The sequence below is a fragment of the Rattus rattus genome, chromosome 12 (assembly GCF_011064425.1).
Source record: "Rattus rattus isolate New Zealand chromosome 12, Rrattus_CSIRO_v1, whole genome shotgun sequence".
In the NCBI taxonomy this organism is placed as follows: domain Eukaryota; kingdom Metazoa; phylum Chordata; class Mammalia; order Rodentia; family Muridae; genus Rattus; species Rattus rattus.
Genome location: NC_046165.1, coordinates 7,995,804 through 8,023,209, shown reverse-complemented (window position 1 = coordinate 8,023,209; position 27,406 = coordinate 7,995,804). Strand labels below are relative to the sequence as shown.

At 45.9% G+C, this 27,406-nt stretch overlaps 1 protein-coding gene across 2 annotated transcripts in view; it reads left to right on the top strand.

Moving 5' to 3' along the window:
* The window catches only part of Gpc6 (glypican 6), a 1,019,107-nt gene that overhangs the window by 967,273 nt on the left and 24,428 nt on the right, over positions 1-27,406 (top strand). For both annotated transcript variants that reach the window (XM_032917577.1, XM_032917578.1), the window contains one exon: positions 23,691-23,827. In XM_032917577.1, coding sequence (XP_032773468.1) covers positions 23,691-23,827 — 137 coding nt within the window. The remainder of the gene's footprint in view (positions 1-23,690; positions 23,828-27,406) is intronic.

Below are 27,406 nucleotides of genomic sequence, written 5' to 3'. Positions count from 1 at the left end.
CTCCTCACTCCCCTCCCCCCGCCCCCAAAAACCATGAGGAAGCAACCAGCCTTTTCCTGACCGGGAGATCAGTTCATTTGCCAAAGGCTCCAAAAGAATGTGAATCTGTGGCTAGGTAATGGGTCTGAGCCGCCCTCCGTGACCTTAGCCCACCACGCCAACTCCCTCCGTCTCAGATTTAAATAAAAATAACCAGACGTGAAACCGTGAAGGGCCCGTTACTAAGGGAATCGGATCCTTGTAGCAGCGTATCCTCGTGAATTTCCCTGATGGGGTTGAGTCAGCACTGGATGTCTCAGAAACATTCCAGACGATTTCGGAGAGGCAAGGGCAGACGGGTAATTAAACCACGCGGTCAGGAAGCCTAGGAAACAGAGAACAAAGGGCGAGGGAAGGAGACGCAAAGACACACAGGACAGAAAAACAAGACAGAGGTGGGAAAACTAGGGTTCAGCTGTGGCGGGCTGGGGCTTCCTGGGGTGCTGTGCACAGGACTTCCGTGCTCCTCCATGTCATAGAAGGGTGGCTTTTGGCCTGCGTGCAGAGCGGCAAGGCAGAGGGAAGGCGTAAGGGCCGTGGGCAGCCGGCCAGAGATGGCTCCAGCCTTAAGGCTGAGGTAACAGATGAAGCCGGTGTCTGGTAGTGCTGGCAGGAAGGGGATTGGGCTGGCCTACAGCTACCCGGGTCACCCCTGCACTCCTCAAGCTGAGACATTGAGCGTTGCCACTCAGCAGGAGGACTGTGATGTATATGGTAGCATGAAACCAAGAAGCCAGCACGAAACCACATACACACAGATGGGGCTGGCAGCTTCTCTGTGTCCCTGAACAGCCATTCTGTCTATCACCAGCCTGCTCCACCCTGGAAGCCTGGCGATTCCAAGTGTACCTAAGGCCTCTGAGGGCCCCAGTTAGTCTTCGCCAGAGGAGGCCTCACAGAAGCTGAAAGAGGAGAGCGAAGTCTCCCATGTTCATGGCCTCACTTCGTCCTATAAGATTGCAGTGCATTGGCAGGGCACATCCAAAAGCCAGCTTCCCTCCCTAAGCCGACCTAAGGCTCTTCCCTATGCCCCACACGAGTTTCAGCACCTAGAGGTATCCGCTCAGAACCCACACGCCCCTAGGCTGAGAGGGATACAAGTTCGTTATTCTTGGAGTCTTAGATGCCCAGCTCATAAGGATCATCCGTGGTCCCTATCGCACACCAACTAATGACACTGGTGTGGCATGCCCGTCAGGACGGATGACTTTATCTCTTGGTGCTCTGGAAGCAGAGGCAGGTACAGGTCACCAAGACAAGAAAGGAGAGAGATGCAAGTTTGTCAGTAAGAGTCACACTCGCGTGTGCGCGCACGCACACATGCACACACACACATGCGCACGCGTGCACGCACACACACACTCACACGCACGCACACACACACGCACGCACACACATACACACACACACACACACGTGCACGCACACACACATATACACACACACACACACACACACACGCATGCACACACGCACACACACATACACATACACACACACACACACGCATGCACACACGCACACACACGCACACACACGCACGGACACACACACACACACCATCACGAAGCATGACAGTTCTTGAGCTGAAGCACTCTGTGATGATATTCTACTGTAGACCATGAACCAGCACCTATGTCCAGACAACTGTGCAGTCCGCCAAGAGACCCGTTTCAACATCTTTACCCAAACCTTGTTTTCCTCTTAACTTTTAATGTTTGACAAATCACGAGTGTTTGTAACGTGAGATGGCTTCATCCTCCCTCATCCCCAGACCCTCAAGAAAGTGAGATGCTTCTCCTCAATTTGGGGATTTGGGAGAGAAAAGTAAAATGAAACAGCCCAGATCTGGGTCAGCAAAAAGTCTGCTTGCCGAGTGTAATGAGGCCTCTCTGCTAATTAACACGTTCCTGGGAAAAAAAAGAAAGAAAAGGCAAGTGTGAGGAACATATATATCCCTCTCAATGGCACCATCGCAAATTCAGCAAAGTATCACTTATCCCTTCGACCCAGAGCAGTGAGCACACACACTGAAGCTTAACATTCCAGAAATCGTCAATGCTGAAAATTCAACCAGTCACCTGACAGCGCTAATTAAACTTCTTGGGCTGTTAATGCGCACAGACATTAGCACTTTACTCATGGGTCCGCACCCGTGCATTCCACCGACCCTGGATCAAAAGATATTTAAGAAATAAAAACCTTATTTTTCTAAACATGCAAGGACCATTTCGTCGCTATTCACTAAATCAGTGTAACAGCTGTTTACACGGTGTTTTCACATCGGACAATGAACACTAGGCAATCTGAGCTTAGAACGATGAACGGGACTGGGCGTGGCTCAGCAGTAGACTTTGCATTAGGCATGGTGCCTGAAATTCCAGCATTAGGGAGGTAGAAGCAGAAGCATCACGCGTTTCAGGCCATCCTCCACTACATGGTGATTGGTCAAGGTTATCCTCCACGACATGGTGATTGGTCGAGGTTATCCTCCACTATGTAACGATTGGTCAAGGCTATCCTCCACTATGCAATGATTAGAGGACTTGTCCCTGTTCCGTCCTTCTACTTTATCCCTTGCAACCAGAAGAGTACAAGGAACGGTAAAACATACGGATGGATGAAAAAAATCTCAGCCCAGCCTACTCCCCAACTTCCAACTTGCAGAATCTTTGCCTGGAAGGATGAAGAGGATGTGGAAAGGGAAGAAGGAAGGAGCCCTCTCTCAGCAGAGTAAAATACTTCTCAGTAGCATGGGCCAAGGTTTGAGCAAGCGGGAGTCTTGAGAGGGGAACAGAGATCTAGGGAGCTGCATCTAACTATCGTGGAAAGTGTGGTATAGAGTTGCCAGTTAGCTTGTGATGTACGTGACCCGCACAGTGTACACCCCTCTGCTGGTCATCAGCCAGACCGCCGCTCTGTTGGGCGGCGCTCCCAGAATCATCCCATTCCCTTAGACCCAGCTCAAATACAGCCCTACAAGAACCTCCCCGCAAACCCTGAGCAGCACTAGGGACTCTTCTCTACCTCTCAGACACCCGCTGCTTCTCACCTACCAGGAGTTACTTAATGGCCTAGAAGACACAGTGCAAATGCATATGTCTATACTCCCGTAATTCAAGGTACCATTAAGCTCTTGGCCAACTGAATGTGCCCAGACATCAAAGGTGCCGCTCTCCCTCTGCCTCCTTCTCTGGACATTGATTGGTCTGTTTGTTACGTAGCTGGAACTCTTAGATATTGCCAAGGACCTCTTTTCGTTGACCCTGATTTAACCCACTAAGCTCTCCCTACCTTATTGTGAAAAGTACCTGTATCTCTTCCTGTTTTCTCTCATTTTTACTGGCTTCAAGCAGAAATCGTTCGTCTTGGTTAGAGAAACACACACACACACACACACACACACACACACACACAAGTTCTCACACACTTGCACACTCGTGCACACACGCACACACCACCACCAACACAATAATAGCAGCACTGTGACCCTCTCTTTCTCCCTCCATTTCTCACCAACCTTAATTTTGCTCTGTGCCGTGCTTTTGATGTACCTACCTCCCCACGGGAGAAGGACCCTTGAAGGGAGGCACAGTGTGTTTTTCCTCTTCCTAGCTCCTATGCCCGATGCAGTACCTCACATAGAAATCACGCCTAATGGGTGATAATGAATAGAACACATGGGCACAGCCATGCAGACTCTCCTGTTGCCCTTAAAGGGATCGATCACGCACAGTGTATGGCAACATAAGAACACCAGAAAAGCTAAATGAAGAAGATAAAGGCCAAAATCTCAGTGTGCCTCGCCCGTCATGAGGACCTGTCTTGAGGTCCTAAAAGAAGTGAAAAGAGGGCAAAAGAAGCCGTGTTACCTTTGAAATTTAAAAACCCTTCAGTAGAAGAAGACAGACCCGAATGTGCCCTAGGAGATCACCCTGGCTCCTGCTCCTTCTCCCTATTCTCACCTTTCTTGAGCGTTAGAGTTGACGTGTGTGTTGTGGGTAAGGCTACTTGTTGGAAATGAAAATTCCTAGTGGTCACAGGACCCCATTTGATTAGAAAAGGCTTCTTAGCTTGCAAGATCACTGTATGATTTCCCAGAGTTCTCCATCTTTTCTACTCAGATCTTCTTAATCCATGTTAAGGCTGTTCTTGAGGGACTGTTAAACAATCAAACCACAAACACGGACTGACACACTACTCCAAGAAAAGCAAAAGCAAGTTGTAGACATGGGTTCAGCTCTTTTAAAATTTAGACTTTCTTCTTGGCCACATACATAGTGGAGAGAGGGGGCTTGGTGGTGTCTCCCCACTAAGAACCACCCGCAAGGAACACCCACTTGTGTTTATCCCTAGGAAACTCCCGAGAAACCTACCACCATCTTGTACAGAAAAAGAACTGTGTCAAACATAAGCTGAGCCCCTCCTTGTTAGATGTGAGGTAGTATCTTCCTATTAGCCCAGGCTAGCCACAAATGCTCAGTATCCCCGTCTCAGTCCTCCAGGACTAAGATTACAGGCTCTTACAAAACATGTCCTAGCCATTTGATTAAAAAAGGATGTCTGTTTGTTTTTAAGTCTTAAAGGCCACTTTGGAATTTTCATGCATGGAAAATCAGAAACCGAGCCTTCCCCCAATGTTTCTATGACCAATGGAGAGCTCTTCCTTCAAGCTGCAAATGCAGGTAGCTCTGTTTCAGTAGCTGTGACTTCGACTAAGTAATGACAGCTTGCCGTATAGAAAATAATTTGGAAAAAAGATAAGAAAAAGAAAACTACCTTCGAAAGTGAGCTTTCCTTTTCTCCTGAGATACAGTCATCAGATTGGAAACTCTCCTAGGTCCTCGTGGTTGGAACCTGCCCCTGCTCACAGGGGTCGCACCCCACCCTCAGGAAGCTCAGTGGTGACTGTCCTGGGCTCCCCTGACTATCATGGGTAATGCAGGACTCTTCCGAAAGGACCAGATAAACAACTCAAGGCCGAGGCCCAGAAGACGTAACCATGGCTCCAGTTACTTCTATCCTGTGCCCCTTGTGCCGAGGTTTGTAGTGAAGTGATGATGGTTACTCTCAAAGTGCCACTGCTTAGCGGCCAAATCTATTAGCAGCGAACCCCTGGCGCTTTACCTGTAGGACTCCAGGGTGCTTGTTTTACACTCATCCACGGTGAAAGGTGATTGCTCCAAGTGCCTAGGATTTGGCCGGATCAGATTTACTGCCTGGCCCCTCAACCTTATTCCCAAGCGCAGTGCAGTAGGGGAACGCGGACCTGGATCGGGCGGGTCCCCGCGGGTTTCTGTGGAAATGCAGACCTGGATCAGGCGGGTCCCCGCGGGTTTCTGTGGAAATGCAGACCTGGATCAGGCGGGTCCCTGCGGGTTTCTGTGGCAAGGTGGTGAAACTTTTGTTTTCTTTACTACTTTCCATTTCATAAGAGAAACCGTCTCCAGGAGGGGATTCTAATGCGATTCTGTTAGCTACAGTCCATTAAATATGTGGAGCTGGATTTCCAACCTCTCTCTACAACCCAAAGGGAGGGCTTTCTCCTTTTGTCATGGAAGCCCCGGGGGAGGAGTCGGTCTGTGCTGTTTTATGAATTAAAAGTCCAGAAGGGGAACACATTTTCCATCTTAAAGAGAGGTGGGGCTTCTAGAACTGCCATCTTGGGATGCTACAGAAAGGGCCTGACAGGCACTTAGAGTTCTCAGTGCAGAATGAGAAAAAAGAGTTATTGTTGCTGCTGGCGGTTAAGAGATAATAGTGATAGTTTGGGAAGAAAAGAAGAAAGAAAGAAAGAAAGAAAGAAAGAAGGAAAGAAAGAAAGAAAGAAAGAAAGGGAGGAAGGAAGGAAGGAAGACCTTGAGCAAAAGCATGATGGTCTCAGTGGCTGAGTTCAAAGCATTCTCAGTTATATTGTGAGTTCGGAGCCAGCCTGGGCTACATGAGACCATCTCAAAATAGCAAATAAGTCAGAATTAAAAATGATAGATAATAGAAGGTATTCAAGAGATAAGATAATAGGAGATAGATAGGTATATGAATAGATAGATAGATGAATAGATGGATGGATAGATGGATGGATGGAGATGGATAGATAGATATAGATAGATAGATAGATAGGAAAAAGAACAGGTGAACTGAAGTTCAACCATAACTTCTTGCAAACGAGAAGAGCGACTGGGCAAACAGCACTTGTTCCTTCTGGTTTTGGACCTCCAGGGCAGAATGGGCTGTTAGCCTTCAAGTCACATGGTCTTTTATTTGTATAGAGCCTTCTAACAAAGAATATAGTTAGAGACGATGTGTGACTCTAACCACATAGTATTATAAAAAGTCCAAAAATGAACCAGTTCGGAGAACTGCTAGACTAAGCGTGGGGGAAAATACAGATAATTATCTTGGATTAATCATTGGGGGTGGTGCAAAGGTTTCCAGAACACCTGCTCTCCCCCACCCCACCTGCATGTATTTTCCATCCCTTCTGAGGTCCTAGGGCTCTGGAATGCACCAGCACTCTGTAGCTCCCTGCTCTGCTGCCGGAGTCCACGTGAGATGCAGACTGTGGATCTCCACGCCTGCTCATATCCAAACTCTGATGTGTGTACAGTGTGGCCAAGGCTGGGTGACAACATTCCTCGGGGTTCCTCTGGGGCCATGATGATTAACAGTGAAATATGACTGAAGAGCTTAAGGAGGTGCCTGCAACACAGCAAGTGAATGCTGATGCGACACTAACCAGGGTCCCCACAGATCTGTGCACATTGGAAGTCATGTGATATCCCTGCCGGAATCTGACAGGTGTCCTGACCATCCGTGCTGTTATCCGCACGACAGCAGCATCAACGTCAGATCCTGCTTGTGAACCTTAGAGAGACACAGCAAGATCATAACGTGCTGAAGGTGAACTCGGCCGGCCTCTGAGGGCACACAGCCCTGGATAGGGACCCGGGCTCCACAATGAGAGCTTTCAGGGCTCCTGCGCGCGCGCATGCGTAAGCTGTGCATTTGATGGTATGGGTGTTTGATGGGGAATGTACAGAGAAGGCTAAGACACGCATGTAGAAATCAGACGACAACTCTGTTGAATCATTTCTTGCCTTCCGACTTTACGTGTCTCTGGGGATCAAAGCCAGGCTGCGTCATTCGGCAGCGGGTACAGGTATCTGCTGAGCCATCTCGCCAGCTCCAGCCATGTTGAAACTCTAAACAGTGTTGAATAACAAACCCACATGTTTACTGTTGCATTTGGTCCTGCAAATTACGCTGTTGGCCCCCAGAACAACTAGGTTTTTATAAATACCAGTCACAGCTTCTCCTACCTAGGACATTTGCAGGAAGTGTTTGTTGAATTCAACTGGCATCGGCAACACATGAAACTCATTTATCTGAGGTTGGATTTAGAAGTCAAACATCTGCAGGAGCTCGTAGCATTACCCGGTGGGCAGATCTCTGGTCAACCAGCGAGGAGGCTGGGTGATGGCCGTATGCATTCCAAGTAAATTCTGTAAAAGTAGAGTGGACGTAGCATGTGTGGGTTGTACACTCTTAATTCCACACAAGAAGACGGGTTAAATATTTAAAAATTATTTTTGAAGCAGGTTTAAAGATATGGTGTAAAAATGTTAGCAAAATCACTTGGGAAAAGGGCGGTTTCTAATGTTTTTAATAGTGCCACAGTTAGCAACTGATTTTAAATACTTTCTTGATCAACCCAAAAAAGCCATTTCAAGGGAAAGGAAATAAATTATAGTGCCATTAACAATCACGCACTGTAGAAGGGCCCATTATACGAGAACATTCGGGCTTACTTTCAGCGTTCTACCTCTAAGCCTCTTTCACAGAAATAATCAAATACTACCCTTGATTTCATTTGGAATATTAATGAAATTGAAGTAAGCTGCAGATTTCCTTTTGACTCATTAAGTTAGAAAGTCAAAGTGCTAAAAATATACACTTGGGCTTCAAAATAGACCAAAATGGATAACTATAAAAAAAAAATGGTTTTTCTCTTCTCTGCAAGAATATAACTTAAAAAGACCTGTTGGGAGAAACGCGAGCCGGCTGTAATGCCAGATTCAGCTCTCTACATAAACATATGTCTATATTCGTCATGTAGCTTTCCTCGTCAAAAATATCTTAGAACTTGTACGGTCAGAGCAAGTATCAATAACATAAAATTTCACAGCCCCCTTTTAGAACTGTGGCCTTAACATTTTGTAGTAGGGAAATAAAGCTTTGGTTAACCTTGGCTGTGGCAGACCTCATTAAAATAACAGCCTGTCAGTTTCAAGTTTAAAATAACAGGGTTGTCAGTTTAATACGCAGCGGAACAATCTACAGTTTTATTCCCTGGGACAAGGTTTGGAGGGTGTGGGGGGGTGAGGAGGGTGAGGAGGGTAAAGGTTGAACAACGCTGCCATCTGGTGGCCACAGCGAGTGTGAGGTTTTTGTTTGTTTTGTTTTGTTTTTGCAGCCTGCAAGAATGGTTCCGTTGGCTTGAGTGGAAAGGGTGAACTGTCAAGCTGTTTTGTACAGCTTTTAATATCGTTTGTGATCGCTTCTTTTACTTTAAATGTGTGCATACTCTTGGTCCAAAATGTACTTCTAATCCCCAACTGCAGTGACTTGATAAAAAAAACTGCTCCTCCGTGGAGTTGTAAGGCTAAAACGGAGATTGAACAAAAAATTTCAAACAGATTTTCCTATATAAGAACTCCCAGGGGCTGGAGAGATGGCTTAGCAGTTATGAATCCTTGCCGCTTTTACAGTCTACCGTTCATGTCAAGAAGCTCACAGCCACCGTAACTCAAGTTCTAGATCAGATGATACCCCCTTCTCACCTCTGCAGGTACCTCTAAACAGGCAGACAGATAGACAGACAGACACAGTGAGACAGAGAGACAGACAGAGAGAGAGAGAGAGACAGAGAGACAGAGAGAGAGACAGAGAGACAGAGACAGAGAGAGAGACAGAGACAGAGAGGATTAAAAATAAAATAAATTTTAAAATACCTATTTTTAAAGAACTTTCATATGTTTGCTGGCTTGTCACATGAACATCTTGCTGGAAGTTCATCAGACTGTGATTTGTGTCCTTTAGTAGATGGTGGTTTTACTTCAATAAGAAACAAATAAATGTAAGCCAAAAAAAATCCTGTCTGTAGGCAAAATAGTGACAGATGCCACAAGTCTGAATCCAACATGTTCCCGTTTATGTATGTGGAAACCGTCCTGGAAGTAGGCTGGATCACGTGTGGCATCTACTGCAGCCCTATTTTAATTCTGTGATGTGCTAACGAACTCTGGACAGCTACGTTACATAGCTGGGGGGGCCGTGACCATCCAATATGGCAGCCACCACCCTCTTGTGGAGATGTCTTAGACTACACTGAGATTGACTGTTAAGTTTATGGCACAAGCCAGATCGCAATGACTTGGTGCCAAAAAAGAATGTATCATGTCGCATTGCTGTATGACAAAGCCACAACATCTCAGGCATATCGGATTAAATCAAATATATTATCTATCTTTTTTTCAGACCCCTGTGTCACTATGTAGCCCTTGCTGGCCCTAGAAGAACAGGCTAGCCTCAAACTCACAGGGAGCCCACTGCCTCTGCTTTCCAAGGGCCAGGGTTAGAAGCATACCCCAATGTGCCTGTCTCCAAACATATTCTTAAAATTAGTTCCAATTTGCTTTGTTGTTATATCAGCTGGAAACTTATAGGTCACATATGTATGTGACACCTATAGTTCCCTTGATGTTTCTAGGGGTCATCACTGTCTTAAACGCCTGCTTGTTTAGAATGGTTGCTCATCCAGGTCTTCGGGTCATTTCTCTCATGCTGGAGCTGTCGATAGATTGCCTAGATCTTTGTACAAAGTCTACCCATGGCGTCTGTCTTTCGCGATTTTGCCTGCCTACGATGTAAAGGTGAAAGTCAAGTGCTCTTGTGTCTCTTGGATCTAATCATATGAGGCATAGATGGTGCACCCTGGTTGGTGCCCCATGGGGTAAATTGGATCTTTAAGATACCAGATGGCTCCCAGGAACAGGTAATTTACCTCACAGGGGTAAAAGCTCGATTTCCAAGAAAGTGCAGCTGAGTTACCCTACGCCATCTGTCCCTGTGGTGCTGTGTCTCCTCCTTAAGAACTTCCAGTCCCAAGTACGCTAACAATATAGTCACTTGCTAAGCTACTAAATCCCCGAGCGGGGTGTGTCTACAAAAGGGAGGAACTCTCTTCCACTTGGAAACCAGTTCCTAGTGAGGTTACGGAACTTGGCCAAAGTCACCGAGAAGCACTTGTACCTCCATGGTTTTCCTTCTGTGAGGGAGACACTTCACATCTATGAGCTCTCTCAGCTCAAGGGTCCTGTCACAGACAAATCTTTTCAGATCTTCTGCCATCAGACACCTGCTGGTCCCACAAGGTCCGGTTCAACCTCCTCCCACTTCCTACTTTTATAGTACACCAGGTCTTCTCCTCATGGGATCCACGCCTTAGACACATGTGTGGTTAATATGTGTGCTCCGTGGAGCAGTCTGTGGACTGAAGGCAGGTCTATGACTTGTCTGTTACTGCATGCTCAGAAACTTAAAACAATAGGGGCATTGTATATGCTACACAGGTGTTTGTGTGTATCCATGTGCATGTGTGTAGCTGAAGTGACCACTCATAGACCCCACAAGAAAAATGCTCCTACCAGTGGCAATCCAAATGCAGCCATTTTGAACTCAAGCTCCCAAGTGTCAGGATTACAGGTCTTTGCCACAATGCACACCTACAATTTCATCTGGGGATTCAGAATTTACATGCCCTCTCCTGCCTACTCAGTTTTCTTCTTTCCATCCTTCCTTCCTTCTTCCTTCCTTCCCTCTCTACTGAGTACATAACCCGGCCATTGCACTGGCTGATAGGACATACGCCTCCTGAATGTGATGTAAGGACCAGTGGCCCTACCACAATGTTCCTTCAAGACTAGGAGAAGAAACCACTAACATCACGGATGGCAAAGGCCTTAGGGAGCCTGTGAACACATTCTCTACAGAAGCCCTGCATGGTGCTGGTGTCAAGAGGAGTTCTAAAAGACAGACAAAATGAGAGACACACAGAGAGAAACATCCCTGAATTCATTCCCCTCTCCTCGCTTTTGCAGAACCTCATACTTGAGTTAAAGCTTATACAGCAGGAGTGCTGTGGTTCCCGCAGCGATAGATAGATAGATAGATAGATAGATAGATAGATAGATAGATAGATAGAGATAGATAGAGATATATAGATGATATATGATTCTACTGTTTTTAAGAATTCCATTAAGCCCAGCCCATTGATATTAAACTCAAACCTTATGTTGTGTCACGGATATGAGAGAATTGTTGCAGAAGTAGCATTTATTATGCTGTACACAGTACCAGTCTACATAGTTAGGAATAAATCAAATCCCATGCATCCAAAAGAGATTTACGCTCTTTTTATTGCCTATTCCATAAAAGATTTAGGACAACCTTCGTCTACCCTAAGTGGCTTTAGAATCTAGATAAATCTGATTTGCACCTACGACCCAGTGAGCACTCTTCAGCCTCTGAACCGCTCTCCCCTGAGCGTTCATCTTGTGAGCTCCTGCTGTTGGACGGGACCAGGTTTGTAAGATCTTAGTGAGGAAGGCGCTGCACTCCACCGTGCTCAGTTGAGCCAAAAGGTATTTCCTGTTTCCGGTTCAGTTCCAGGAGCCCCTGATGCCACTTCAGAGAAGTAGGCCCGAGTGCATGACTACTGTTCAGATGTTTTGGGGAAGAATAAAGAAAACGTCAGAGCTAAATGACAAATTTTGAGGGGGTACCCAAATGTGAAGTAAAATAAATACCTCATGTCCTGTCCCCACCCCATGTATATGTGTGTGCATGCATGTGTGCATGCGTGTGTGTGTGTGTGTGTGTGTGTGTGTGTGTCTGTGCGTGCACGCATATGTAGGTGTATGTATGGGGACTAGAGGGCAACCATGTGTGTGCATTTATGTGTATGTGGATGCACATGGAGCTGGCACATTTGGAGGCTAGAGGGCAACTGCAGATGCCACCCTGGGAATGCCAAGCTCCTCCTGTGATGCAGAGTGTCTCAGCCAGCTTAGAACTCTCCAACTAAGCTAGATGTACTGACCAACATGCCCCCTGATCTCTCTGTCTCCACCTCCCTGGCACTGAGGCTTCAAGAGTGCCATTGTACCTGCCACGGCTCTCATTTGGATTCGGGGAGGCAAACCCAGGCCGTCTTGCTTTAGAGGCAAGGGCTTGGCAGCTGAGCGAGCCGACTCCGCACAACCTTCCTCCCTTTTTAATTAGCAGACGTGCATGTGAGATCCTTGGTTTCATTTCCTGAAGATGGAATTTCAATATTTTAAGAGTAACTTCAGGAGGTTATGCGCTTAGCGGAATCATTTTTATGTCTGTCACATACAGAAGTAGAAATTGGGCCTCTGTTTCAATTTCCTGGATGTCACCAAAGTCTCTCTGAAGGAGTTGCACGGGGAAAAACTAGTTGGCGAAGAAAAATTTTCAGCAAAACTAGATGCTCCGAACTTTCAACCTTTTTCCACATTGACAAGATCATTAGTTTCCCAATTAATCCCTAGGTTGATCTTATTCAAGGTCCCATGCCACAGCCATGACCCCGTTGACTACAACGGGAAACAGAGAAACCCATCCTTTGGACCACAAAGAACCTCCGAAGATTGTCATTCTGTGATCACGCCAATGACCAAGGGGACAGAGCTCAGGTTTAAATGCAAACCTGATTCATGTGCCTCAGAAAACTGATAAAATATTGAATTCATTCTCTTTGTGTGAGACTGCACCTGAGATCGCCCTGTCCTACATGATGAAGACCGCATCTCTAATAACCTAATTTAGACTCCGCTCTTGTCACAACTCACAGATCACGGCAGCTCCTTGGAGATGTCTGTGTCTACTCAGCCAAAACAACGTCAAGAAAACGAGCGAGGCCAGAGCCAGCAAAGAACAGACCTGTTGTCCAAAGCAGAGGGTGAGAGAGGCCACTCAGAATCGAGATCAGAAACAGAGCGGAAGGGAGAGAGGGAGAGTGACGGATCATGTAGGAAAAGCAAGAGCACTGGGACCTCAACAGGTTCGTGTCAGCCAGAAGAGGGAGGACTCGCCCCGCCCCTCGTCTGTGCTCAGGATGTCCTTAAAGATGCTCAGAACAAAGAAGGGAAACGAAGTGCTTCAGCTCATACAACCAGTCTGCTTTCTCCAGACCCTAGCGTGTGTCATAGCAAGCACTGAGAGGGGGTCTAGACAAATCTTAAACTCTGGATCTTCTAGAACCTTTGGCACATAGCTCTGCTTTAAAATTTGACAACTCAATAATACAACCGCTCCTCGAAGTCATTCATAATTTTCAATCATCAAAAGCAAACAGTGTCACAATTAAGATGCTACTGGGCAAAGTGATCCTTTGATTTTGCCCGAGTTTCTGAGGATTAAACAATTTCCCTTTTCTCTTGACTGCTGAATTTAATTGGTATTAGCTCAAAGTCCAATTGTTCCCTTTCTCAAGGACATGTGGCACTCTTTCTCTACTTTCTTGCCCGGAACATGAGATCACAGGCAACAAGGTACAATTAGAACATTAGGTACAAACATAAAATGTGAGAATTTGCTATCTTTTCTTTTTAATCGACCAAAAAAGAAAAAATTACCTGAACATCCTAGAAAGGTATCTCTGATGTTGCCAATATTTAATTCACTTTGAAGACCAATGCTTTGCCCGATGAAGATCCTATCTGTCTTCTTGGGGTCACGCCCTTTGTGAAGTGTGATCATTTAGCGAAGAAACTCCAAACCGGGAGCCAGAGGGGATAATTCACTCTTTAAACTTTTACTTTTCATCCAATTCCCGATCCCCTGGGAAACTCAACAGAACTAAGCATTGTCATTTTGAACCATCAAAGCTTCACTCACCTCCTCCTGGCTTTTTATCCTTCCTATTTTTTCCTACAAAATGCACGAGTGTGTGTCTCCTTGGGGAGCAATGCTACAAGTGCCATACCACAGGAGAGAAACGATGTCACACGGCAATAGACCAGACACTGTGAGCGAGTTCCCTGGGAGTGTGTGGCAAAGCCCAGAGTGTGGAATTGCTTTTAAGTCACACTGTGGCTTGAGGACACAATAGAACGCCGGGTGTGTCATGTGGACAAAATCTACTTCAGGTTTACTGACAGACTGGATTCAACAGGGCCCCTGCTGTCACCCCCAAGACTTATTTGCAAGTTTCCTGAAAGGAAACACACGGTACAAACAATTCCTCTACAGAGCGTTATAAAACTTAAACATTACAGGGCAGACAGAGGCACTCTGGGACACTGAAAAGCAATGCCAAAGAGTTTCATATGATCTAAGAAAAGAAATTTAAAGTTGAGGATGGTAAGCGATGAGGAAGATGCTAAGAGTCGTGATCAGAAGACGGGAACATGAGCTTGGCAACTTAAGTAAGGCTAAGCTCGCTTCCTCACTGAGCATGACTGAATCCTACTTTCTGCCTGAGATTCCCTTACTCACAGGCTGCATTGGAAAAATGAACCTCTCTCTGCAATTTAGGAAATTGAAATACTCTAGATCCCACGTGGTTTTGGGTGGACGGGAGACGCCGCAAACAGATGGGTTCACAGAGCTTGTTCCATCGCTGAAGGGCAGACGTGATGTGGCTCTCCAGGCAGGCTTCACAGTTAGAGAAATCAGGACTGAAGGACAAGCTGCCTCCTGTCTGGAAGTAAATCCAGACAGGGCTGCTTCTAAAAACTAGATGAGTAAATCCATAAGCTGCATAGTTGGCTAAATACACTGAATTTCTCTTAATTTACCCAGGTAGAGGACTGGCCACACTGCCTTTGTTTCTTTAAACAGACTGTTTTCCAAAGCTAACAAATGACCTTCAGCCTATAAAATATTTACACTGTTTCCCCCCTCATTATATATTATTTAGTGTATAGCCCTTTAAATATTAATCATCTATTTTTTCTAAAGATATGGTATATATTATTTACATCTGATTACATTATGTTTTTATACAGATGAAGTAAGCACACGGAAATCCTTCTTAAGTCATAGCAGGGTATGAGGCCAACTGCTCACAACAGGGAGCTAGGAGAATAGATCCTGCTCTAGGGGTGGTTGACGTCGGACAGCAGGTATCCCTTTCTCTGTGGCTGCCTGGGACAGAGCAGATAAAGGAAGGGCTTCCGGGTAAACAGACTTAGAGTCTTGGTGAATGGACAGGCAGCCACGAGCAAATCTCTTCAAGAAGAACAAAGTCGCATGTGCCCCATCAAGTAATCCTCACTGGGGGGCTGGAGAGATGGCTCAGTGGCTAAGAGCACTGACTGCTCGTCCTAGAGGTCCTGAGTTCAATTCCCAGCAACCACATGGTGGCTCACAACCACCTGTAATGGGATCCGATGTCCTCTTCTGGTGTGTCTGAAGACAGCGACAATGTACTCATATAGATAAAATAATAAATAAATCTTTAAAAAAAAAAGTAATCCTCACTGGAGACAACAGTGTTAGAACATTGGAGAGCAAGCCCAATGAGAACAGGGCAGATTTCTTGCTTAAAAAAGCAAAGAGTCCCCAATGGAGGACTTAGAGAAAGGACTGGGGTAGCTGAGAAGATTTGCAACCCCATAGGAAGAGCAACAATATCAACCAACCAGACACCCCAGAGCTCCCAGGGACTAAACCACCAACCAAAGAGTACACAGGGACCCATGGCTCCATCCGCATATGTAGCAGAGGATGGCCTTGTAAGACATCAATTGGAGGAGAGACCCTTGGTCCTGGGAAGGCTCGATGCCCCAGTGTAGGGGAATGCCAGGGCAAGGAGGCGGAAGTGGCGGGTGAGGGGTAAGGGAGCACCCTTATGGAGGCAGGGGGGTGGATGGGATGGGGGTGGGGTTCTGGAGGGGAAACCGGGAAAGGGGATGACATTGGAAATGTAAATAAAGAAAATATCCAATAAAAGAAAAGAAAAAAAGAAGCTACTTCGAATGCTATGTGGGATCCCAAAGACGACAATTCTACATAAATTCTCATGATCTATCCGCAAGCCAGGGTCACCTTTAAGGTCCCTGGAGCTCGGCTCCCAGACCAGACCTAAATCGCAACAGCAGTGACACCCACAGCGGCTTCTCAGTGTCATCCTGCTCGAAGGGTTGAAGGATCATTGGCGATCTGATCCCTCCTGCTCTGCTGGTAAAGACCAGACTGCACTTCCCACATCTTTCCGACTCTCCAAAGAAAAGTCTGGACGGCAGTAGCCGACAGATAATCGATAGTTCTTTTAAAATCTTACTTCCCTTAGCAGATAATTGGCAATGCCGCTCATGTATATGCGCACTCAACAAATATTTATTAAGCACCCGGTGCACACTAAGTGCTGCTTGCTGAGTCTTGGTTCCCTGGGAGCCATGAATATCCAGCGGCTCTTTAGGCAGCACAGTTGAATTCTTGAGCAGAGGCTGCGAGCAGCCGCTCTGCGTGGGTAGGATCACAAAATCATCGTGGGGATGGAAACCGAGAGGACGTGTTTTCAGTTTTAAGCCCTCTGGATAGAACTGCTAATTATCCCGCGTCCTAATTGTTCCCAGGGTGGGATTTGACAGTCACAAAGAGAAAATACCAGCAGTGCCTTACTTGCTTAGGAGGGGACCTAGTATTCCCCAGAAAGGCTTCCAGACAAACTGGTTATCTAGAATCGCACAGACTGTGTCTACTGCAGATCCATCCGCACCTACCAAACAGTGCCTCTGCACATCGTGCGAGGATGGCGCCATCTTTCTATCCTATCCTGGCACGAACTCTGACCTATACAGAGGCATAAGCTCTTGAGGGAATTCTGGCAGCAAAAGCTGTTCTTTTTCTTTTTTTTCTTTTCCTTACTCCTCAACATTGAGGAGTTGTTTTCTACTTCCTGTCTCGTTAAACTGAAGTCACTAAGTGTTACGGATTCCTTGCTTGCCAAGTCACCGATTCCAAGGAAGTCATGTGAACCCCTGTGTCATAGGCAGGCAGGCCGTCTCTATAATTTTTTTTTGGTCTTGTACTTCCATCAGCAGAATATTCAGGATCATAGACACTTTGCAATCATTTATGCCTCAGTTATATCATGCCCCTACTGAACTCGTGTGTTATATGCTGTATGTCCTTGCAAAGCAAAAACTTCTGAGGATAAGTTACAAAGGATTTTTATTGTATTTGCGTCATATATTGCAGAGGCATGGAGAGCAAGCTTAAGGAAACAAGTGTGTCTGTAGTCACCACACAGAAATGACAAATGTTTGAAGAGATAACCCTGATTTGAGCAGGAGACGATGCAATCCTATACTGAAATATCACATGGCATCCCATAAATATATACAACTGGGTGTCAAATTTAAAAATTAAGCTCTTGAGAAGAGGGCTGGAGAGATGGCTCAGCTGATAAGAGCACTGGCTGCTCTAGGTACCCAGGTTTAATTCCCAGCACCCACATGGTGGCTCACAACATTCTGAAACTCTGGTCCCAGGGGATCTTGTGTTCTCATCTGGCCTCCTTGGGCAGTAAGAATGCATGTGATGCACAGAAATACATGCAGACAAAACAACTATGTCACAGAATAAGCATTTAAACACAAGAAGAAAAAAGTAGTTCCTTTGATCCATGAGTTCACTTTCTATGATGTCAGTTACTTACAGCAGATTGTGCTTTGAACTGGTAAATTTTAAATTGCACGCTTTTCTGAGTAGGAAGAGTCCATATCACACTGGACTGGTCCATCTTGGATAAGACAAGATGCTTCCCATTATCCAGTATCTGCAGTACACTGTAATGTCTAGTATCTAACAATACAGTGCAACATCCAATATCTAACAGTACAGTGTAATAACATTCAGTATCTAATGGTACACTGAAACATCCAGTATCAAATGATACACTATAACATCCAGTATCTAATTATACACTGTAACATCCAGTATCTAATGATACGTTGTAATATCCAGTATCAAATGATACACTGTAATATCCAGTATCAAATGATACACAATAACATCCAGTATCTAATGGTACACTGTAACATCCAGTATCTAATGATACACTGTAACATCCAGTATCTAATGATACACTGTAACATCCAGTATCTAATGGTACACTGTAACATCCAGTATCTAATGGTACACTGTAACATCCAGTATCTAATGGTACTCTTATAATATCCAGTATCTAATGATACACTGTAACATCCAGTATCTAATGATACATTGTAATATCCAGTATCTAATGATACACTGTAATATCCAGTATCAAATGATACACTGAAACATCCAGTATCTAATGGTACACTGTAACATCCAGTATCTAATGGTACACTTATAATATCCAGTACCTAATGGTACATTGTAACATCCAGTATCTAATGGCACACTGTAACATCCAGTATCTAATGATACATCGTAATGACTGTGATCAGGGAACACTCAAAGCAGATGCTACTTCTCAGGAATCAGGAAACACTCCACAGTAGCCCAACAGGACAGGACACCTACATCTGTATTTCGTATTAGCTCCTAATGTTTGTGCTGTGTCACCCCACTGTATCATGGCAGGAAATGTCAGTACAGCATAGTAAGGTATTTTGAGAAAAGATTTTCATTATAATATCATACTGCCATGGTTCCATTTTGTTATTAGCTATTGCCAGTTCTTAATGAGTAATTCATGTTACACTTTGTCCTAGGTATGCATATAGAGGTAATACACACACACACACACACACACACACACACACAAGACTTAGTGTTGTGCACTCTGGAGTATCCGTAAGGGTCTCAGAACAAATTCATGACCAAGGGAGTACTTCTGTATTCAACCCACCATCTCATCGTTCTCATGGCTTTCATTGTTTGGAAGAAACCCAAAGTTTCCCTTCAAAAGATAATTTTAACGCACTCTTCCATCTAATGAGTTAATGAAAACCACAGAATCTCATCCATGCATGCATGGACCAACATATACAATGTCCCGAGTGCCACACTTTCTATTGTGGAAGATTTACCTGTTCTACCTTACTGCTGAAAAACGTCTCTCCACACGGCCTGGCGGAAGTATTAACTCTATGTGGAATATTAAGAAAGCTTAATTCCTCTTGCATTTCTATCTTTTAAAAGCAGAAACATGGGTGTCAATGTTTTCAGCCCGAATCACAGTGAGTCACTCCTGCTTCCTCAGACACACACAGGAGTCTCAGCGCCCGTGCCTGAGGCTTGGAGGCCAGGTCTGTCAGCAAGGACGCCTGTGAGCAGGGTAGTTAAGAGTAACTATCCCAAAGTCTACATGGGAAACCATGTCTCATCTCTACCATTTACTAAATAGACGACAAGATAGTTTTAACTGCTCCAGACCCCTGTGTCCCTGCTGTGCCCAGGGTGTGGCGACAATAGTTTAGCAAGATGACGTTGTGCAGCTTGGTTTGAAAGGCTTAGAGGTTAGGAAGCTCTTCTCACATACTGAGCCGGTGACTTCTAGGTAGGATCCTAATAGCTGTACTCCCAACAGGACGACTTTACTTCCCCAAATGTTTCAACCCTTTTACTTCTTCAAATACTTCTGAAATGGCTATGAAGAAGCTCGACAGTAGCATCCTCCTCTAATGGATTCAATGGTCACTGAGGGCTTTGACTTTGTTTGCTCTTTTCAAATGAATAAAAGCCGTGAGGACATTTTTATCCCTAAATATCTCATCATGAGTCTCTTAAAAGAGATTCCCTCACAGCCTCGCGATCATTTCTACACGAGAAAATTAGCAGTATTTCAATATTCTCAACCTGTATCTCTCCTATGTTCAAAACTGCCCCATTGTCTCAAAACTCTGCTACAGCTGGGTACCTGCCTCCCGAGCTAAGACCAAGCAAGGTCTTCCATGTGACATTTGGTTGGGATGTTTCGTGCAGTTTCTTTTCATCTAGAGCAGTCTTCCTGCCTTTATTGATTTATTTATTTACTCGTGCTCTTTTGAGGAGTTGAGACCAGTTGTCTTACGTAATGTCTCATTCACCAGATGCGTCTGATCATTTATTTATGCTCCTGTTCAGTTTCTTCCTCTATCCCCAGTGCCTGCTGTAAATTGGAAGCTAAGTCAGAACTTTCATGAGATTCAAGTTAAACATTCGGGTCCCTGAGCGAGACCATCAAACGAAAGAGACTGAACGCTCTTCCTGTCTGTCCCTTGGTTTTTCATGTCTCTGGCTTTCCCGGTTATTCTGCCTTATGGCCTTGCTCTCCGTGCTGTGAGTTTCTGAGTGCCATTAGGCTGGGTGGAGGAAGGCCTCCACGGTCTTCCCATGGGATCAGCTCTCCACGGACATTTTCATGAGCTAAACTAGGTACAGCTCTAGGGTAGGAGTTCAAAGTGTCAAAAACGAACCCCAGATTAGTACTAAAAGATGACTTGGGTTTTCTCTCCAAACCCCAATTGTGTGTATTGGGATCAAGTTCCTCCGGAATGACAAGTTGATTCTTCAGAATGTCACTAAAAATAGGCAAAAACAGTCACACTGTCCTGTACTGCTGGGCCTCTGGTCGTTCCGAGTGTTGTGAGGATGCATTCAAGAATAGCTTATCTGGGATGCAAAGAAGGAGAGGGAGCTGTTATAATGACCACAGGCCTCTGCCTGCATCAGCCTTGTGTGGTGGAGTGAGTCAGATTGGTATGACCATCCATAATGCATCTGTTCTGGAGAACTTGGAAGGTAAAGCTGACCTCGCCGCCGCCTGCTCTTAAGTTCCAAGAAAACAAAATGGACGCTCGGAGCTCTTGCAGAGCAGTAACATGTGTCCTTCAGAGATCAAAACAGCAAGTGGGATTAGATAACTCTTTTCTAAACAATGTGAAAACTGGAGAACGTCCCTGGAATTGGAAATAAACTCCCGTCGTCCCTGCATCCTTTAAAATCGTAGGCGTGTCCTTTCCCGGTGGCTAATAGCGTCCGTTTGTTCAGCTGTGTGCCTCGACTTTGCAGGCTGCAGGTGAATCGCCCGGTGCTCGTGCGGAATGCTAAAACGCCGTTTACATTCCTCGCCGCTTCTTCGCTGTTATCTCCTTGAATGGCACAATGAAAACATTCAGCTACCAAAATGCCAGGGAACATGCCCTGATTGCGAAACGTGGCCCAGTGAGCAAATCAGGGAAGCTCCACACCCCATCTTCATGAAGGGGTCCTCACACAGCCAGGGACAGCCCCATGCGTCACAGCAGCCTATTACTGGGACCCCACAGGAATGATTTCATAGGTAGCGTTTGCAATATTGCCTATGAAATCATAACAGAATGGGGTAATTAAAACTAATTGTCCCAGCGAACATTTATCAAGCACAGTTGTAAAGGCATGTCACTAACTCATCCTGGGTTTTATCGGGTTTTTTTTTTTTCCTATAACTTTAGCATCCTGAGTCCCCTACGTTGAAAACCAGGATGAATGGTCGCTCGATGATTTTCAACCCCTGAGGATAAGATGGTTTCCAACCCTATTGCTGCCTCAGCAAGCACGGGGATGAGAAGGGATAGGAGGCTGCTGGCTAGAGCGTGCTGAGGTCCTTGTGTTACACGTATGGACTCTTGGATGCGGAAACATTGAGTCTGAGTCTAACTGGGAACTGGGGAAGCAAGGAGTCTGACATCCCAGGGTGTGCCTGTCAGCTCTCTTGTGACTATAGGAGAGGATGGCTCCTGGACTCTAAGGTGGCCACCTCCTCCTGTGCGTGCCTTCACCCTCCCTCTCTGTGTCCCCATCTTCCACCCCGGCCCTTCTGACAGAGCGACTACTCACACTGACTTGCTTTTACTTCCTTACCACTGTAAGGACCGCACCTCAAAGTCATGACACATCCCAGGGTGCTTTGGGTCAGAACTTCAAAAATGCCGCCTTGTGAGGACCCAATGCAACCTGCAACGGACGCATTTGATCCATCTGTGCATTTTCTCGCTGTTGGTAAAGAGTGGCTAGGCCAGCAGGACACTGCATCGGATGAAAGAACTAGATGTTCATGATGGAGCCCAAATGGCATCAGACCCTTATCCTACCCACAGATAGGAGGTCAGGGCTAAGCTTGAAAAAAAAAAAAGCCTCTGACCCTGGCACTGAGTACTGAGTATTGAGTACTGAGCACTGAGTACTAAGTCCTGCAGCCCTCAGAGCTACACCGATTGCTCGTGATTTTTTATACTGGCTTTCATCTTTGGGTACTAGAGATCTTGTGGTGGACGGAGGTTACCGCTCACCACCCAAATGCATTCTGTGTGAGCCTGTCAACTGAACTACAGCAGAGGTCATTGTGGGTCTGCGTTCCGCCCACCTCAGGGCATGCTGGGAGTTTGATTGTGCTTATCCCAGATGGGTGCTGGGATGCAGGGAAGCGTGGAGGCACACTGCTCCTGGGTGGGAAAGTGCAATCTGAGATGTTGGAATGCTGAAGCTGGTTAGGGGTAGGGTGGGAGGGTGGGGGGTGCTGGGTCTATGATGAGTCAGGGCTGTGGGGTTATCAGACTCTCGGACATCCAGGAGAGCTGCTGGGAGTCACAGATGAGCCAAGAACAGAATCAGGGAACCCACAGGGTAAGGACAGCATCTAGCCCAGGACCAGAGGCTTGGGGACATAAGGAGCTCCAGCTTGTCTCAGTGGTGACCGTCCTTGGCTTGGTGGCAGTCGTGGCTTGAAGTACAGCGAGGTCTTCTACGGGAGAATTAAACTGCTGCTCAATAGTCAAAAAGTCCTCTCCACGCCTCCCCACAGCAGGTCCTGATGAAAGAGACGGTCCATGGTTCTAGACTGTTTATTGACCATTCGTGGTAGAAAATAGAAGCATACCCACTCAGTGTCTGACAGGAGATTAAATACCTTTTGCAGGGAGCAATGTCTGGGAAGGGGAGTTTGTTGGCTAAGCCCTAGGGGCCTCTAGGTACATCATTAGTATGGAGAACTCTGTTCCGGGTCTACACAGCCACCGGTCACATTTCCTTATGTGGGGAGTGTGTCACATATCCTGGGCCAGGAATCTGGCAGTGAGCGGGGACTTGCCTAAGTCTCAGGTGTGTGCCCACCAAACCTCCGGTTCTCAACCCGCTCTACCTTACCAAGCTTCCTGGTATGGTTTAACCATCCCTCAGTCATCAGCTGCTTAGCTAGCAACAGTTAGGAAATATTCCTCTTGGTGCATTGTTTTGGGGCAGTCACCCGACACCAGGAAACATCATCTAAAGCTTGTATTTAGGGTGTTTGCAACTAGAACTTTCTGCAGTAGAGTGGCCCCCAAAGCAGGTGGGATACTTCCTCAGGTTTTAATTCAAAGGACAGGATAGAGAAAAGGGAAAACAGGGAGCCAGTAGCCTGAGTATTCTCTAGGAGGAGCAAGAGAGAAGTGGAGGCCTGACACTTTCTGGGCAGCGGGCCCTATAGCAGGGTTCCATTCTCTGCTAAAAGCCACAGTTTGTGCTTAGGATGCCACGGCCGGCGCGGTCTCTCACCTTCAGTTTGTCCTTACATAGAGAGGCAAGCAAAGCCCGACAAGACTCCTCACATCCTTTCTTGGTTTCTCAATCAGGTCACAGACATAAAAGAGAAACTGAAGCTCTCTAAAAAGGTCTGGTCAACATTGCCCTACACCATCTGCAAGGATGAACGCGTGACAGCAGGAACCTCCAACGACGAGGAGTGCTGGAACGGACACAGCAAAGCCAGGTGAGGTGCCTGGGTGCGGGGATGGGGCGGCACACGGGGATAGGGGGCACGCGGGGATGGGGCGGCACGCTGGGATGGGGGGCACACTCAGCCCTGCAAGGCTCTCCTGGCATTACTGCAGACCTGTTTATGCAAAAAGCAGTGGTGGGCGGAGGGCTACAGGGCCACTTGGTGACAGCTGCCGAGAGTGGCAGGTTTGATGAGCACGTGGGAGCACTTACTCTCAAGGTTCCATTAAGCACTGAATCCTTGTTCTGACTGCCTCGCCCACCTCTGGATGAGGACAGAGGGTGGTGACAGATGCCAGCTTCCAGATAGCCCATGATCACAAAGAGCCCGTTATGTTCACTTAATGACTTTAAGACAGCATAGCTATTTTTATCCTTAGTTAAATCTTCAGGGCTCTTTTCCTTTTTTTTTTTTTTTTTTTTTTTTTAATCACAAGTTAAACAGGAAATGAAAATTCACCTTTGGAGGGGGAAAAAAATCTCAAAGCGTTCAACGGAAAGGTGAAAGAAAATGGAGAAGAAACAGTACTTAAGGGACCCAGAAGGTTCCATGACCCCTAAGTTCCATTTGCGCCCTTTTTGTGGCTTTGATCGATATTTCTGAATCTGTTGGTCCAGCTCAACCCAGCTTGGCCCAAGCTTGCCTGGGGTGGAGGTGCTGGGAAAAGCGGCTGGGAGTTGCCAAGCTGGGCAGGGCATGAGAGAGGAGTCTGCCAGGCCTTCATCAGTGGGGCTGCAGGTGGGTAAGGCAGCTGGCTAATTGGATTCAAGGACTCCTTGGGGACTGGCCAGCAGGCGGAGAAGCTAGAAAAGGCTTCTATTTGGGGCGGGCCTTACTGGGCAGCTTTAAGGAAATGAACCAGCTGTGGTCCAAGTGAGGAAGAAGGTGTGCGAGAAGCAGTTCAGGAGAATCTGCCAGAGGTAGGCACGGAGAACACCTCAGGAGCTCACATTGCTTCCTTGCACTTTCTACCATCTGGTGGGGAGGACGTTGCCAATCTTACAAGGAAGAGCCTAGCAGGCGAAACCAGGACAGCCTCAGAAAGACCCACAACCGATTGGAGTTGCCCAATAGGTAATTGTTCAAACCCAAGGTTGAGACGAGAGAGGGAGATTGGTGCTGTAAGCAACATACCGCCCACGGACAGAAAAAATCAGCTGTGAGCTCTGATGCACCAGCTCCCAAAAACGCTACAGAAAGACACTACCAGGCTGAGCACGTGACCTGAGGCGTGGCCCCGCTACAGGTGCCCCCGCGGGTGGCTCCCCTCAGACCCTGATTACCATTCGGCCTTGGCTGAAATGAAGGCTGCCCTGTGAACCGCGTTCCCATCAACAGTCACACAGGTCGTTGGATATTAACCCACGCGTGATTACTTACAAAAGAGAGTGTTTACGCTTGTGGGCAGGAGAAGAGACTAAATTCTGCCAAGAAATGAATAGTAACATAAAAGATATCAAAGGAAGAGCCACAGGGCGGTCAGGGTAATTTATCCAAGTTCATCCTCATGAGGTTAAAGCACCTAGGTGAGGAAACTGGCTCCCAGTGCCTGGCATCCAGTCAGCAAGGAAGACCTCACCCTTTCTAGACCAGCATTCCCGTGCCTCTTAAACAAACACCCCTAAATGTTCCTCGGTTCGAGTTAAGAAAGCAAATAAAATTTAATACTGTTTCCTATAAATATGTAGCATAAAATGACAGAAATGTGTTTAGGACCATTTGAGAAATTTTGGAAAATTCTGATGTAATTCCAAGCCAAATTTCACGTAATGGCTTTTTTTGATGTGCAATTCAAGTCAGCAGCAAAAATAGCAGTTTCCAAAAACCAGAATTCTAACATAAAGCAACCTAAAGATAGATGAATCCGATACTTATACGCTGATGAATGACAAAAGGGAAATGTTTAAAGGTCTTTGTTTTTTAAGAATTTTTTAAAATTTTTATTTATTTTTCTGTTTGGGGCTATCTGTCTTCATGTCTGACTATACATGCGAGTCTCATGTCTGCAGACCCCAAGAGGTTGTTGGAGGCCCTGGGACTGTGGGGGCTGATATGGGTGCTGGGAATTGAACCCAGATCCTCTGGGACAGCAACCCATGTTCTTAATTCCTGAGCCATCTCACCTGCTCCAACGTTTTTGATTCATAAGTAACTTATAATTTGCCGTAAGGGTGAAAATTTTGCATGTGCAGTAAAAGCACTGAGATTCCTAACACTCCATAATTTTGACTATGAGTGTCACATGGCACCCTTTGTCATCTCCTGGCCTGGGACATCACACCAGTGCCAAGTGTCCATGTCACCTTTTCAGAACCAAGGATGCCATGACATTCAGTGATCCAGCACTAGCACCCATAACCATCACAGCCTCACCACACATTTGATTTTTCCTTAATTTGGTCATCGTGCACCCAGAAACCGTTTACTGGTGCCAGAGTTTTCATACCCCATACTTGGTTCTATGACTCCATTTGAGGTCATGACTAACAGCTCAGACGGGGAGGTAAACACAGACGTCTCCAGACGTGAGAACTTGCAGTCCCCTGAGAGGACACAGGGCTGAGAGCCACCGTATCGATACCGTGGCTCTAGAGATACCCTGGGAGCATCCCTACCCGTACTTGATCCTGTGGCTCGAGAGCCACCCCCACCAGTGCTCAAGAGCCACATCTGAATTTCATCCTGAGACAAGTAGGGGCACCTGTAAGCTCTCACGCAGTGAAGAAAAACAACCACGCTTAGTGCACTGCAGTGGCTTCCAGAACTATTCTCGTACTTAGCGCCACACAGGTTATGTTTTATTATGCAACCTGTGTATTATTTAAAAAGTTGGGCTTGTCAAATGCCAATGATTCTATTATGTTCCTACTGAATTCTTCTACTGTAGGGACTGTAGTATTGTATTCGTATTTATAGCAGTGTATTAGTATTTACAGTGTTGTATTAGTGTTTGGAGTTCTGTATTAGTATTTGTAGTAGTGTCTTAGTATTTGAAGTAGTGTATTAGCATTTGTAGTGTATTAGCATTTCTAGTAATTGTATTACTGTTGCAACCTTCTATTTGCTGACTTTGTAAATAGAGAACAAATCCAAACTTGTTCCATTAAATGTAGCCAAACCTGTCTTCTTTTCCAAATATTGATAGACCTAGAATCACACAGAGGAGAAAAAGTGTTTTTGTTGTTGTTGGGGTTTTTGTCTTTTTATTGGTCTTGGGGTTTTTTTTTTTGTTTGTTTGTCTGTTTTGGGGAGTTTTCTTGTTTTTTTTTTTTAACTTGAACAAATTCTACAGAAAGATTTTGAAACTTGGAGAACACATTTGGTGATAGGGGTTAGTCAGTGGCTTATAAGTAGGGAACAGAAGTAAGCTCTTGTGTGCTATGTACTGTATGATGACTATACACAACCATGACACCCTATGTATTTCTTCCAACAAAGCTGTAAAGGACTATTTTGAATATTTTTACCACAAAGAAATAATAGCCATTTAAGGACTTAGATACACTTAACGTGATCTGAGCATTGCAGAAGTAGACATGTATCCAAATATCTCGTGGGTCACTATAGTTT